Source organism: Dendrobates tinctorius, unplaced genomic scaffold, assembly GCF_039654945.1.
Source record: "Dendrobates tinctorius isolate UK_male_01 unplaced genomic scaffold, ASM3965494v1 ptg000035l, whole genome shotgun sequence".
NCBI classification, from domain to species: domain Eukaryota; kingdom Metazoa; phylum Chordata; class Amphibia; order Anura; family Dendrobatidae; genus Dendrobates; species Dendrobates tinctorius.
Window position 1 is genome coordinate 44,015,317 of NW_027361703.1, and position 16,143 is coordinate 44,031,459.

Below are 16,143 nucleotides of genomic sequence, written 5' to 3' on the forward strand. Positions count from 1 at the left end.
CCTGCCACTTCCAGTATCTGAACGGCCACCATCAGCGCCACACTTTACGCAGCGCCTATATATAGCTGACACTATCACCTGATACACAGACGCCCCCTTGGAAGAAGCGACATTAGCAAAACGCACGTCGGGTCCTCATCTCCTCGCCACTATCAACAGATATACATTTTACTATATAATTTGTAACCCTTTGGCTAAACCTAATTATATTGGCCCTTATCTGCACTTTTTGCAGCACTTTCTTTTTGGCACTTTGGCATTTATTCAGTGGGGATACCTCCTGGGCTTATAGGTTTTCCCTAGTACAGCAATTTTCTCATTCTAGCACAATGCACTTTACATGACTTCGTGAATTATGGCATTCCATATCTTGACACAGTGCACTTTGCATGACATATTTTATTAGCATTTGTCATGTACGGATCTTAGTCCACTATTCTTTATAGCCACATGAATTTATTGCCTTAAACTCAGTGGTCATATGTTTCTGGTCTGTACTTATATGGTGTTTTTTTGCTGTCTTGTATACCTGTTCACTTGATTCTATTTTTGATAGTTGCATGGAGCACACTCTGCCGTGTTCTGTATAATTTTTCATATACAATCTATTTTAATTGTGAGTATTAAAATTTCTAAATATTTTATTTTGTCTGGTACTTCCTCTTTTCTTGGATTTATTTATTTACAGGTATACACAAGAACCTACATACACACCGAACCAAGTATGTGTGCATACTTTCATACATGCAGAACCTGAACAAACAGTGGGGAGACCAGCACCAATGGCCAGCTGCATCAGGCAGTCAGGTAGGAATTAGTAGCTCTATTTGCTTTGAAGTGGTTTTCTTGGAAACCACCTTGATGGGATTGACGGGACTCGAGTCCCCCCCAGGTTTGCTTAGTGTTAAAGGATGGCCTTCCACAAATAAAGACAATGGCAGCATTTAGTTCTCTTCATATGGATTATTTTTTTTAATTTTAAAAATGGCACAGAATAACATCCATTTTTAATAATTCAGACATCTCACTTACATGCAGGATAAACAACACAGCAAATAATTACATGAATAGTGTGGTATATACAATTGGAAATTTCTTTTCAAATAGGAACAGGCAGAGATGCTGGATCAATCACCCACACCTGAGCAACGTTTTGACTAGCCATGCTTTTTTTTCAAGCTTTTCAGATTATTAGAATCATTTTCAAGTACACTCAGATTCAGAAAACTTTATAGACCCATAATACCCTTACCCTGTAAGCAAAATACTGTATATGGTTATTATAACTGCTGCTACCAGATGATGATCTTCTTGTGCATGCTATGGACTCATATTCTAAAGACCATTGAAACAGATTTTGGAGGTAAATAATAAATTACCATGAACATGTACAGTAGGTAGGTTAATTCACCCAAGTGGGTCTATTTCACAAAATGTTTCTGACATGTCAATTTGAATTGTAATCTTCACTTGAAAACTTGTGGGGTTGTAGCTTGGGTTGTGGGGTGGAAGGAGGGAAAGCGATTTCTGAAGTAGTAGATGTTTGGTATAAATTTAGTTTTATACTTTTGTACACAATGAATTGCTTCCATGATCTTGAATGATCACATCCTTGGCTGGATCCTTTTGAAGAGAAGCTTTGAATCCTTTAAAAACTGGACATATAGGTAGCCTTCTGAAGCACATAACTTTCTTAACTAATTTCATCCCACATGGGAAATCATAACTTTTTAGATCTATACATGTGTCACTACTGGTATTTGCCCCTTCCTTCCACTGCACTAATCCTCGCTCTTTTTCTGAACCTGGAAGAAATAACAAAAAATGTGTTAATTAATCAAATCAAAGTACAGCAAGGTTCCTTGAGTATGTTGTCAATGTCATCTAAGGCTGTGTACAGTTAGTTTTTTTCAGGCTGTCAAACAGGATGAGGTTTAAAGCAAAAAACACTTCAGGTAAAGCTCCTGTTTTATGGTGTATTCTATGTGTTTTTTGTTCAGATGTTTTTGTTAACAATTTAATAACATTTTCTGAATTATTTTGTTAACTTTAAAAAATGTTTTGTGCTAATATTTTTTTTTTACCATTTTCACACTTTTTTTAAAATTCCATCCAAATCAAGCAATAATGAAAACTCCAATATACATTTATTAATGCAAAAACACTTAAAAAATGTTAGAAAAAAATGCCGTGATGTCTTTGTTGTATTTTCTTAGCATTTCTTTCTATTGTACAGAATGAGATGGCCTCATAGCGGTAAAATGGCAGCGGAATTGTCAATTAACTTCTTTTGGCGTTTTTTAAAACCCAAAGCCAATTAAAAATGATCAAAAGGCTGTGGATATGAACAAGTCTTTTTTCAAAATACATGATGAAAAAAGAGTCTTTCAAACATTTTTTCAGTAATTTTTAAGGTGCATTTTTGGAGTGGACCCACTCCAAAACACCTGAAAAAAATCCTCTGTGTGCATATAGGCTAAGAGCATTCTGCAGTGCCCCAGTGATTGGAAGCCACAGGGAGAAAATACTAATTACTTACCGGTAATTTGATTTTCCTGAAACCAATGACAGCACTTGAGAGCAAGGGATCCGCCAGTATCATTGGACAGGAAGCCATAAGCACAAAATAAAAAGGCAGCTCCCACTTCCTCCTTCAATGTGGTTTCCAAGAAGTCAAGTAGGAATCACCCAATTTATTATCATTACTTTTGTTATTATTTATACATTCACTCAAGCCCATTCTTCACTGTGAGAAGATTGAGAACCACCACCAACCATAAGCCAGAGAGAGGGAATAAATTACCAGTAAGTAATTATCATTATTCCTCTCACCCATGACAGCACCTGAGAGATTATGACAAAAGAATCCTCTGATTGGGAAGGAGTCCATAAGGTCTTATACCTGTAAAAAGATCCCAAGATATCCTAGTTCAACGGATAGTGCTTATCAAAAGTAGATTGTGAAAGTTTTAGATATCATTCAGTGAAGATAATACCTATATCGATTTGGAGCTTCCACCAAAGAGTGCAAACAAGAGTAAAAAAGGAAATCTTTGACTGGTTACAACTTTTTTTCAGAGAGGGTCTATATTTACAGACTTCACTTATATGTATGGTTGGTTACGGTCATAGAAAATATTAAGATTCCTAAAGCCACCATTGAGAGGGCATTCACTCCCCTCCCTCCTCTCTCTCACAGAATTAGGGTACCGTTACACCTAGCGACTCCCCAGCGATCCCGACCAGCGATATGACGCGGTCAGGATCGCTGGTGAATCGCTGGGTGGTCGCTAGTGAGCTGCCACTCAGGCAGATCTCACCAGCGACATCGCTGGGAACGGGGATCGCTACTTACCTGTCAGACGCGGCGATCCTGCGTCCTCCCGCCCGGCTCCACGCGTCGCTCGTCGTCACAGCAGGAAGCGCCGCAGGAAGTCACCGACGAGGAATGGTCCAGCAGCTTCTCGCGTGATCAGCGATAACCAGCGGGGGAGCCGGTCGGAGGTAAGTATCACATGCAGCGATATCGCTAGCAATATCGCTGTAACGTCACAAAATCGGTGACTTTAAAGCGATATTGCTAGCGATATCGCAGTGTGTAACGGGGGCTTTAGAGCAGGAAAGAGAGCTTACAAGCTACCAACCTCTTTTGACAATAGGACCACACAGTTAACATATAACATAGTGAGGAATCCTAATTAAAATGCAGGAAATCCTTTTGAAGCCCAGGTGACTGAGAGAGGATGTATTTTGTGTGAAAGACTGAGATTTATAGAATGGACAAGTAATTAGACTCAAGGTCTTTTCAGAGGGTCTAAAAACAAAAGGGACATGTGTTTACACATAGAGAAGTGGAAGAAGCCTTTTGTCCCCAGGAAATACATTGTTCCCTTCCAGGGAAATGTTATATATTTACACCAGTAACAGAGGCACCAGTGAAAAGTTAGGAATATTGGTGTGTGTGTGGATATGATAGTGATCGGACATACATTTTCAGCTTGAAGACTAATCGGGGAAGAATATGCATGTTTTCTCATAAGTGTAGCACCTGCCTATAAGCCCCAAATCAATGCCATGTTTACTATCTGTGGAAAGGTAAAATCAGTATAAAAAAGGCAGTGATCTCGAACTGCGATTGGCTGGACTGAAGATACTGTTAATGTGGGGAATTTCATAAAATCCTGAAAAGCTGAGAATTAGAGATGAGTGAACTTGTTTGGAAAAGGTTCGTCAACCTCAAATAAGGCACCAACCTTGCATATTCGTATTCGTGTTCGGAATCCCAAGCATTTTTGTCAAAATTGGCAAAATTCGGCCAAAGTTAAGTAAATGATCGAGTTTTCACTAATTCTTTTGTTAGGACTTTGGTTAGGATAGTGGTGCTGTATGATGAGCAGGGGGGACCCGTTCGTTAAGGGTGGGGGATGGGGAGAAGCCAGAGGAGTGGCAACTGTTATTCATTTTTTTAATTAGCTTAATGTGTGGAGATTCCGGCAGCCAATCAGAGCGCAAAATCCATCCATAATGTACAGACACAAGGGCTTGTGTCATTGACTGCCGAAGTCACACAACCTTGTTCATACTAAAAGTGGACATGTGACTTTGGCCCCATTTTGTGAGTGTAACAGCTTAGTGAGGCTGTTGCTGCCATTGGTCAAAAAGTTAGCTAGGCAATTTATTCTCAGCTAGTTCACATACATAGGATACTGTGTCAAATCGACCTTCCAGCATATAAATCTGGAGTGCTAATTCTGTGGTGCACTCACAAGTTGTCACTTCAACATATAAATCCATAGTGCTGATGATTCTGTGGTACAGCGACCAGTCACCACTTCAACATATAAATCCTTTGTGCTAATTGTGTGGTACAGCCACCAGTCCACATTTCAGCATATTAACCCTTTGTGCTAATTGTGTGGTCCAGCAACTAGTTCACATTTCAGCATGTAAATCCTTTGAGCTAATTGTGTGGTCCAGCGACCAGTCCACATTCAGAATATAAATCATTTGCGCTAGTTGTATGGTCCAGCCACCAGTCCACATTTCAGCATCTAAATCCTTTGTGCAAATTGTGTTGTCCAGCCACCAGTCCACATTTCAGCATCTAAATCCTTTGTGCTAATTGTGTGGTTCCAGCCACCAGTACACATTTCAGCATCTAAATACTTTGGGCTAATTGTATGGTCCAGCCACAAGTCCACATTTCAGCATCTAAATCCTTTGTGCTAATTGTGTGGCACCACCACCAGTCCACATTTCAGCATACAAATCTTTTGTGCTAATCCTTTGGTCCAGCTACATCATCTCAGCAAATTGATGCTATTTTAGTGGTGTGTGCCTATAATGTTTTGAAATGTGGAGACTCCAAGTTGGGTCTCCATCTGGTGGGTTTCCTGTAGTGGAAGGGATGTCAGAGCCCTATTATAATATTTCTCCTCTGGGGAAATTGATGCCTCTTTAGCGGTGTGTGCCAATAATGTTTTCAAATGTGAAGACTCCAAGTTGGTCCTCAGTCTGGTGGGTTGCCTGTAGTGGAAGGGGTCTCAGAGCACCATTATACTAGTTCTACTCTAGGGAAATTGGTGCCACATAAGTGGTGTGTGCCAATAATTTTTTGAAATGTGAAGACTCCAAGTTGGGTCTCCATCTGGTGGGTTGCCTGTAGTGGAAGGGGTGTCAGAGCCTCATTATACTATTTCTACGCTGAGGAAATTGATGCCAATTTAGTGGTGTGTGCCAATAATATTTTGAAATGTGAAGACTCCAAGTTGGGTCTCCATCTGGTGGGTTGCTTATAGTGGAAGGGACTTTCAGAGCCCCATTATACTATTTCTACTCTGGGAAAATTGATACCACTTTACTGGTGTATGCCAATATTTTTTTAAAGTGTGGAGACTCCAAGTTGAGTATCCATCTGGTGGGTTGCCTTTAATGGAAGGGATCTCAGCGCACCAGGCCTACACTCGTCACTCATCCACCTCTTACTGATCAATTTGTGAGCTTGAAATGCTGGGACAGGCCCTGTCCCATTCATCCATGCTGCGCCGTTATAAAAATTCTACTTTCTTCTTGGTGTGTCCCTTAGGGCGCAATGTTAAGTCATCCTAAAAAATTTATTTTAGCCGAAAAGAACAACTGTAGTTTGAGAATTCCATCTTAGAGAATTTCTGGTTATCACATCCTAGTCAAGTATTAACAGCTGACACAACTAGAACAGGCAAAAAAGAGAGGTCCAAGATATTCAATATAAAAATGATCAAACATTTGTTTAGAGATTATAGAATTTTGCCTCTTCTTTATAATGGCATTGATTCTGCAACTTAAAAGCACGCTAATTAGACAATATAACCATGAAGATAGTTAGTTGAAAATGTTTAAATGCAAAACAGGTTAGTTTTTGATCAAACAAATTGAGAAAACCAAGTGATAACCATCATCTGTATGATACACCCACTTTTTTTTTAACAAGAGGAAGCGACTCAGTCTGAAAGAGATATAGACCTCATATGGTATTGGTCAAGGCACAGATGGCTTAAACCATTATTATTAGAACTTCACCCCCTCAACCATGTACCTTGTGGATGGTTCATCCTTTTCTAGAAGGATAATTGGTATATAGATGCTCACCACTTTAAATGCTGACCGGTCCATCATATGACTCCAGATAAGGGGATTAACTGGACTACATTGGTTTTCATTTGGCTTAGTGAAAGGATGATAAACTGAAATGTAGACGTTTATCTACTTAAATGCTGAGCACTTCATCTTATGACACTAGACCAGGAAAATCAATTGGAATTGGCGGCAGGCCCAAAACACAAGATATGAGGTCCGATATGAGGCGGCAGGCCCAAAACTCAAGATATGAGGCCAGACAAAACCCTAAGAAAAATCCAACATGTCTGATATGCAAAAATACTGAGGCCACACGATCTCTCCCCCACTAGATCAGAATTCTGGTGTGAACTGGAAGCAAAACAAAAGATACTGATATAACAGGGGACTAGCAATACTGAACAGACTGACATAACCTGTGGCATATGGAATGGGGTCCAGTACAGTTCCCATCAGGGAGCAATGCTGAACCAAAACAACAAAGCAGAAAGCAGAGAAAGGTAAAAACTGGATCAAATGCAAAAGATTCCAGCAAACAAATAACTTATCTGAACGATGCAGGACCAAGCAGGGAGCAAGTGGACTTCAAAATGCACAGGAAGAAAACCAATCACCAGCAACAACTGAGGGAAGCCTGCTCACTTAAATCTTCCCAGTCTGTAACACCTGATCTCCAGTCATCTTCTTCAGGTGATTGACTTCTGTCAACTCGACCAGCTTCATTACCCGCAGCAACCACCAGAGGGAGCCCAAACTCTGAAGTCAGGTCACAAGTGTTCACAACAGGAAATACTCTCAAGAGATGTGAGATTGATGGAATCTATTGAAATTTGCTGGTTTGGAACACATTCTTATTTTTCAAAATACAGGTGATAGACATAAAATACACTACTCAAAAAAATAAAGGGAAGACTTAAACAACACAATGTAACTCCAAGTCAATCACACTCCTGTGAAATGAACCTGTCCAGGTATAAAGCAACATTAATTTTGAATCAAGTTCTCTTGTGCAAATGGAACAGGCAACACGTAAAAATGATAGGCAATTAGCAGGACAGCCCCTATAAAGGAGTGGTTGTACAGGGGGTGACCACAGACCATTTCCCTGTTCTCATCCTTTTTGACTGTTGTTTTGGTCACTTTTGCACTTTGTCATTGTTCCCATCCCTGAGGTTACAGTAGCATGAGGTGGTGTTTACCGTACAACCCACAGAAGTTGCTCAGGTAGTGCAGCTCATCAAGGATGGCATATCAATGCGACCTGTGCCAAGAAGGGTAGCTGGGTCTGTCAGTGCAGTCTCCAAAGCAACGAGCAGATATCAGGAGAAAGGACAGTATATACATTGATCATTTTTATGTTTTATTGTTCTCAACGCATTCCACTAAATAATGAATAAAGAGCTGCAACTGGAGTATTTCACTCAGTGATATTTATTATGTGGTATTTTAGTGTTCCCTTTGTTTTTTTGAGCAGTGTATTTTTACAACTTGGATTATTATAGCTAATACTCTAAGCTCACTGAGTTTAATTAAAAAATGAATTGAATACCTTTTATGATATATAGTTTTAATTGGTATAATGGAGATCTTTGATCTACTATATATATAGTAACATTAATGTTTAATATATGCCCTGTTTTTATACTTTATTGCTTGGATAAAAGAAAAGTGTATAAGACACGCCTTGGCCTAAAGATGTGTTGGGCCAGGCAAATTCCAATAAGGAGCATGAAATGACCGTTCCTGTTTGTGTCCTGCCTTGGCCTTTTAATCTTTTGTGCCATTTTATTCTGGTTTTGTGTTATCTGCATTAAGATAAGTTCTGCTATATCTGTAAAGCAGTTGGACACTCCTTTTTCGTTGGTTTGGTCACAATTTTGCCACAATTTAACATAGAGAGAGCATTATTAGTGTGGTGAAGCGTTGAGGAATAACAATGCTTGGATACAGGCGAGTTCACCCTTAACTTTACACAAATGTCTTTTTACACCTGATAAAGATGCCAGCGTTGCATTGAAATGTGTAGTGGATAATAAAGAACCTACTAAGAATATAGCAGAAAGAGACTTGTTTCCAGCAATTTCCAGCCAATTTTTAAGGCTATGTGCTCACGTTAGCGTTTTTAAACGCTCAGGAATCGCATCCCCTTACCCAGAAAACGCACGTCTTTTTCCGTGTGATTCTTGCGCGGTTTTTGCCAAAAAGCCACGCGTTTTTGGCGCGTTTTTTGACACGCGTTTTCTGGGAACATTGGGGGAATGCTGAAAACGCTCAGCTATGCGGAAATTAATGAGCATGCTGCGTTTTTAGCCGCTAAGCGATTCCTGAGCGGTTAAAAACGCATGCATTGGCACAAAAAGCCAAAAATGCATGCAAATTAATTGGAAGCATCTTGTAAGCATTTCTGCAGCGTCTGATCCGGCACAAACGCTGCGGAAACGCTTCCAAAAACGCAACGTGGGCACACAGCCTAAAAATGTTTTTATCCTGTTTTGGTAAATTCCATGTGGTGGATTTAAATACAGCCACGGGGCAGAGGCAGCTGGCTATCTGATCCTTTAGGCCGGGATCACACATGTGAGAAACTCAGACAAGTCTAAGGGTACCGTTACACCTAGCGACTCACCAGCGATCCCGACCAGCGATATGACGCGGTCAGGATCGCTGGTGCATCGCTAGGTGGTCGCTAGTGAGCTGCCACACAGGCAGATCTCACCAGCGACATCGCTGGGGTCGGGGATCGCTACTTACCTGTCAGACACGGCGATTCTGCGTCCTCCCGCCCGGCTCCACGCGTCGCTCATCGTCACAGCAGGAAGCGCCGCAGGAAGTGACCGACGAGGAATGATCCAGGAGCTTCTCGCACGATCAGCGATAACCAGCGGGGGAGCCGGACGGAGGTAAGTATCACATGCAGCGATATCGCTAGCAATATCGCTGCTACGTCACAAAATCGGTGACTTTACAGCGATATTGCTAGCGATATCGCAGTGTGTAACGGGGGCTTAACATGTTAATACCCGACACTGCCGCCTCGTCCGAGTTTCTCTCATGTGTGATCCCGGCCTAATAGTGATTGTGTCTTTGTACAACCACCCAATGTGAGCAAACATATTATTTTTACTATCTCCTATATTAGGGTTTTACCCTATTGTGCACTTCATAGTCACTGTTTCCTCAAGAAGTGAAGTACAGCATTTTTCCAAACCCAATCCTCATTGATTCTTCTCATAATGTTTAGTCAGGATTGTTTATAAGATTTAGGCCAAATTCACATGGTCAGTACTTGGTCAGTATTTGTAAGCCAAAATCCAGAGTGGAACAATCAGAGAAAAAGTATAATAGAAACATCTGCATCACTTTTGTATTTTTCACTCACTCCTGGCTTTGCTTATAAATACTGATGTAAAATACTGACATGTGAACGTGGCCTTAGACTGTGGAAATGTTGTGTCTGCATTAAGACACTCCCTAATATTGGAGACCTGAATAAATATAATTCATGAACATGTCAATGTTTCACGCTTCATACTTACTAGTATACATTACCTGGTATGGTATTGTCCAGGAAAAAAGCTATGCATCCTCCCACAAACATTTCAGTAGTTAGAAGCACAGTCAGTATCTGATCTAACTCTGGTAAACCTGTAAAAATCCAATCAAAAGTGTTACAGAAGGTGTTCAGTCTTTCTCATTGAAGTTCATTGTGCTACTTGCTGTACTTTATATACTTTATATTTCATTATATAAACCAGATTTTAGTTTAATATAAGGTTGTATTGGGTTTAGGGACCATTCCATATTTATATTGGATTCAAGGTGGAATCCCAAATAAGATTTCTTAAACCCCTACCCAACATTTGGCGTAACTGTACATCATGATCAGGAAGGGGTTCCTGACATATGACATGCAGTTATGTCATGGCTATCATGCGGAAACATAAGTTGTGCTCGCCCAGTCGTTGCCGGGAACTCAGCCTAAAGTGAACCGGTCAGCAGGATTGTGCCAAGTAACCTAAAGACAGTGTCAGGTTGGTGCCGTTATGCTGATTAAAATGATACCTTGGTTGATGAAATCCGTCTTATGGTTGTTAATCTTTATTTTCAGCTTTCAGTTAATGATATTCTGGCACTTCAGGGCAGCCTGTGGGGTCTTTATGTGGTGCTCTTCTTGCATATTCATCTGTATGGCTTATGATCCCTCAGTGACCTGCCCCCTATTTTGTATATTGTATATCTTATTGTTTGGAAAAAAATTACATTCATCATGCAGTTGCTGGTGCCTGCGCTGTAGCATGATCAAATCTATAATATCCATATATTCATTTTATTTAGTGATATAAATTTGTTGAGAAAAAAAAAAAATTCTTCCTCAAAATGGCACCGGCAATGCCTGCACAGTAGCATAATTCAGAATGCGATAGATGCTACTGCGCAGGTGCCACTGCACTGTCGACCACAGGTTTGTGCATCTCTGAAAAGAAGGACATCTGTAAAGAGGCTAGACAGAGTCCAGAGTAACTCCGCCTGCCTCATCATAGTGAATGAATCTATTGGGGGTCTCATCTGAATCTCACCATTCAGATACTTAGATGGAACCCCCAATGTAAGTGGTCAGCGTAGAGCAGACAATAAATGTGATCCAAAATTTTATGTAAAATATTCCCAATAAAACCTTCAACTCAATCCACAAAAAAGCAAGCCCTCACTTAGATCCATCATCTATCAATGGAAATATACTGGGTTGCCACATCACATTAGATAGATATGTCGATAGAGTTGGAGATATTATTCTTTGGAGTAGATAAGAAGTGTTGAAGCAGGAGCTCAGGGCCAGGGGATTGATGGTCAAGTAGTATACGAAGCAAACAGAAAGCAGAAATAAATGGCAGCATGAGAACGACAAAAAACAATTTCAGTGGTTCATCCCGGAAAATCTGAGGCCTACGGCCTAGAAAATGTATGGAGCAGCCTGCCTTGCTTTCATCCCCAAAGGGACAGGGATTCACAGACAGAAATCAAGTCAGAGTTCTGGGATGCTGTAGACCCGGGCGGGACATTCCAGAGGCAAGAAGTGCCAGGAAAGAGAGGAATAATGCAGGCTTCAGTAACTATTACCACTGTAACACAGTGTGCAGCATCTGTGACTAAGACTGAACTTAATATGTTAACTAAAGTTGAATTGTTTAAAAAGGATCAAGCATCACGTGTTAACTATGTGACTGAGCCTGAGATAATGGAGCAAGTGGAGCCCTTGGAAGCAAAAGTCAGTGTTACTCACTTCACACAAAACATTGTGTGTGTGGGGGTGCCAAGACTTTGGAGAACAGCTTCCCCTCGCCCATGACTATTGCCCTGCACACCTTACAAATACAACATACTAGGAGTTACAATGTACGGGCACTAGAATGGCAGATTTGCAATTTTCACTCACCAACATCCAGCGGCGGCTACGCCAGAGGACATAGGTGCATATGCCCCTAGGCCGGTCACTTACCATTGTTTCAGGGCCTTCTGACCGCCAAGTACATTAACAATTCTGCACCGTTAAATCCTCAACATCTCCACTATAATCTATTAGGAGCTGCAGCTCATCTTGTAGATTGGATTGCAGCCTCAGGTTATTTAATGTAAGATACAGTGCTAAAGCACCTGGCAGCCAGAACTGTGTATTATCATAGCAGTTAGGTCATTTGGCAGTATAACTTTAAGTCCGCGAATCAGAATCCTGAGGCGTGCCCACGTAACATGTTATATGTGACATGCCTTTATCTAGCCCTCCAGAGAGGAACTCATAGTTTAATGGAACTTTTTTTATGGATTTAGTGCGCTGCTTAACATGACACACAATTACTCGTGCATTAACAGATCGATGATTTATTCATATTCCCATATTCCCAACGCGTTTCGAAGTACAAATCACTTCTTCCTCAGGGGATGATATAAACTGTGTATATCATCCCCTGAGGAAGAAGTGATTTGTACTTCGAAACGTGTTGGAAATATGGCAATATGAATAAAACATCGATCTGTTAATGCACAAGTAATTGTGTGTCATGTTAAGCAGCGCACTAAATCCATAAAAAAAGTTCCATTAAACTATATGTTTCGGCAGTCACTGGTCTGACCTGTGATTGTGCGGCAGCTGACTGATAATTTCATGCGCTATACCTCTCCTATATCAGGTGAGTAGAATTTTAATACATTTCATACCCTGTTTATCGAATAAGACCCTATTTGCGCTTCTCTCCGTTCCTATAGTGTGAATCAGAGAGGAACTCTTGGCAGGAATGCTACTGACCCTGAACCATTGCTCCAATCTGGCTGTGAGTTGTAACAATCAGTACACTTGTTGAGTGCTTCTGTCAGTGGGAATGTGGTTTTGTCACATTGGCAGCAGTGCTCTGGATCAATTGGGTACATTCAGTGTCGGACTGGAGCACCTTGGGCCCACCAGAGAAAATCATTCTTGGGGCCCACTATGTAGCTACATAGTAATAAATTCAAGACCACCAATTGTGTGGTAAAACGCGCTAATATCACGGTATAATATAAGGTAGTACATGTCTTAATTATGTAGCAGGGGTTGGGCTAGCCCCCTCATAGAAAATAAAGTAGTCCCCCTCATAGGTTATAATAAAGCACCCCACAGCTATAATGCAGCTCCCCCATAGAATATAATGTAGCACCCTTATATGGCATAATGCAGCCCCCCTCATATAGTATAATGCAGCCCCTCCACGGAATATAATGTAGCCCTCTCAGAGTATAATGCAATCCCCTCATAAGGCAGCCCCCCATAGAATATACTGTAGCCCCCTCATAAGGCATAATGCAGCTCCCCTCATATAGTATGATGTAGCCCCCTGAGAGAATAATGCAGACCCCACACAGAATATAATGCAGCCCCCCTCATATAGTATAATGCAGCCCTTCCACAGAATATAATGTAGCCCCCTCAGAGTATAATGCAACCCACACATAAGGCAGCCCCCCATAGAATATACTGTAGACCCCTCATTAGGCATAATGCAGCTCCCCTCATATAGTGTGATGTAGCCCCCTGAGAGAATAATGCAGACCCCACACAGAATATAATGCAGCCCCCCTCATATAGTATAATGCAGCCCTTTCACAGAATATAATGTAGCCCCCTCAGAGTATAATGCAACCCACACATAAGGCAGCCCCCCATAGAATATACTGTAGACCCCTCATTAGGCATAATGCAGCTCCCCTCATATAGTGTGATGTAGCCCCCTGAGAGAATAATGCAGCCCCACACAGAATATAATGTAGCCCCCTCATAGGGTATAATGCAGCCCCCCTGAAACGGTATAATGCAGCCCCCTCCACCTCGATCATTGTTCTCCCCCTCTACCCCATCATTGTCCTCATCACCACCTCTATCATTGCCTTCTCACCCACCACCTCCATTATTGCCTCCTCCCCACCACCATTGTCCTTTCCACCACTACCATCATTGTCCTTTACACCACAACCATCATTGCTTTCTCCCCAACCACCCCCATCATTGCCCATTCCAACACCGCCATCATTGCCTCCCCCCACCATCATCTTTGCCCATTCCACCACCTCCATCATTGCCTCCCCCACCACCATCATCATTGCCTCCACCCACCATCATCATTGTCTCCCCACCATCATCATTGCCTCCCCCACCCTCATCATTGCCACTCCCACCACCATCATCATTGCCTCCCCCACCACCATCATTGCCTCCCCCCACCACCACCATCGCCTTCTCCCCACCACCTCCATCATTGCTTCCTCCCCCACCACCCCATAGTCCTTTCCACCATCATCAACATTGCCTTCTCCCCCACCACCCCCATCACTGTTCTCTCCATCACTCACATCATTGCCAATCTCCAATACATCCAATACACACACACCACCACTATCACACATACAGCACCACACACAGACAGCACCGCACCACTCTCTCACACACACACACACACACACACACACAGCATCGCACCACATACACACACAGCCGCACACATGCAGGCAGGCAGAGACACGCACACACACAACACCCACGCACCTCTCCGCATGTTCCCAGCAGCCGCAGCACATCCCGGCACCTTCCACTCTGAAACAGCCACACTGAATGATGATGTCATCCAGCCGTGTTGAGTCAGACAGGAAGTGTCGGGCAACTCTGTTCCGGTCCCAAGCTGCAGGGATCTCAATCAGGATTCGCCACCCTTTAGTGGCCCACCTCTGGGGCTCCGATTCAGCAGCACTGGTTGGCAGTGTTAGCCTCATCCTGCGGCTAATGCTGCCCGCTATTAAACTGAAATGGTATTGACTCCTCTCCATGCCCATGGGGGCATGAGGATGCGTGAATATTCATTTCTCTTTAGCAGCGAGGACAGGCTCCTGTCTCCAGCTGCTGCTCTCTGGCACTAGGAGGGCCTCCTTGAATCAGGGGTTCCATAGCAGCTGAGTGTGCCGTTATTAGCGAAACACCACTGGCTGGTGGGCCCCTGGAGCAGTGGGGGCCTTAGGCAGCTGCTGGCCAATAAGCCAGCAGGTGCCAGTGCCTTGGCCCACTGGTGAATCATCCAGTTCTCCGGTGGGCCAGTACGACCCTGGGTACATTATGGGGACATTTATCTTGGCCAAAAACATTTTGTGGTGTTACTGTCATAAATTTGGGTTGGGGAGTTGGAGGGGGAATGATTGCTACAAGTGGATATATGATTGGAAGAGATTATTATTCTATGGCAGTGTGTAGTTAGTAGGGGATTTTGACTATGATCAGGGAGAAAGGGAGGTGCTGAGGGGACTATAATTATTATACCACAGGTGAGGGGTTCAGGTGTGCAATTACGGAAAAAGGTCATGTGATTAAATCTGGGCAAAGTTATTATACAATAAGGGTGAAAATTATGAATGGACTGTTCCTGATGTTGCTTACCACTAAAAGGGAAGCTGGCAGGTCCAATAACACTATCTGCCGGCTTTTAGTCATATCACTAATTCGACTGGAAGGGGCTTTATAAGAGATTACACCTCCGAGTGTCAGTGTCATTGTCCGGTACCCGAGGGTCAGTGTCATTATCCCGTACTCCGAGTGTCAACATCATTATCCTGTAACCTGAGTGTAAATTAATTTCTAACAGTAGAGCAGAAAGAGGCTGCGATTTTTATGAAATGGATTGTTAGTAGCTGTAACTCGGTTACAGCTACATTAGACCCAAGAATAAGGATGGACCATGACACTCATGGGCCAATGCTTTGTGCTTTCCCCCAGGCTAAAATTTGCCAACCAGCCCCTGGCAGCATCCATTGTTGCTTGATGTGGAAAACACCCATTGAGTCAAATTCGTCACTATACCTGTAGATAAATTCCCAGAAGGGTGAAACTTCCAAAATAGGGGTCACTTGAGGAAGAATTCAGCAGTTCTTGCACTTGAATGCTCTTTACATGGAGTCTGCAAACTGTTCTATCAATATTTGTTCTCCAAGACTCAAATAGCACTCGTGCCCTCCAAA

The 16,143-nt window shown here is 42.3% G+C and overlaps 1 protein-coding gene across 1 annotated transcript in view; it reads right to left on the reverse strand.

Moving 5' to 3' along the window:
- Window positions 1-943: 943 nt before the first annotated feature.
- SLC23A1 (solute carrier family 23 member 1) overlaps window positions 944-16,143 on the reverse strand; it is a 260,181-nt gene continuing 244,981 nt past the window's right edge. The window contains exons 13-14 of the mRNA XM_073573448.1: window positions 10,165-10,260; window positions 944-1,805 (exon numbers count right to left, since the gene is read on the reverse strand). Of these exons, the coding sequence (XP_073429549.1) occupies window positions 1,561-1,805; window positions 10,165-10,260 (341 nt within the window). The 3' untranslated portion in view covers window positions 944-1,560. The remainder of the gene's footprint in view (window positions 1,806-10,164; window positions 10,261-16,143) is intronic.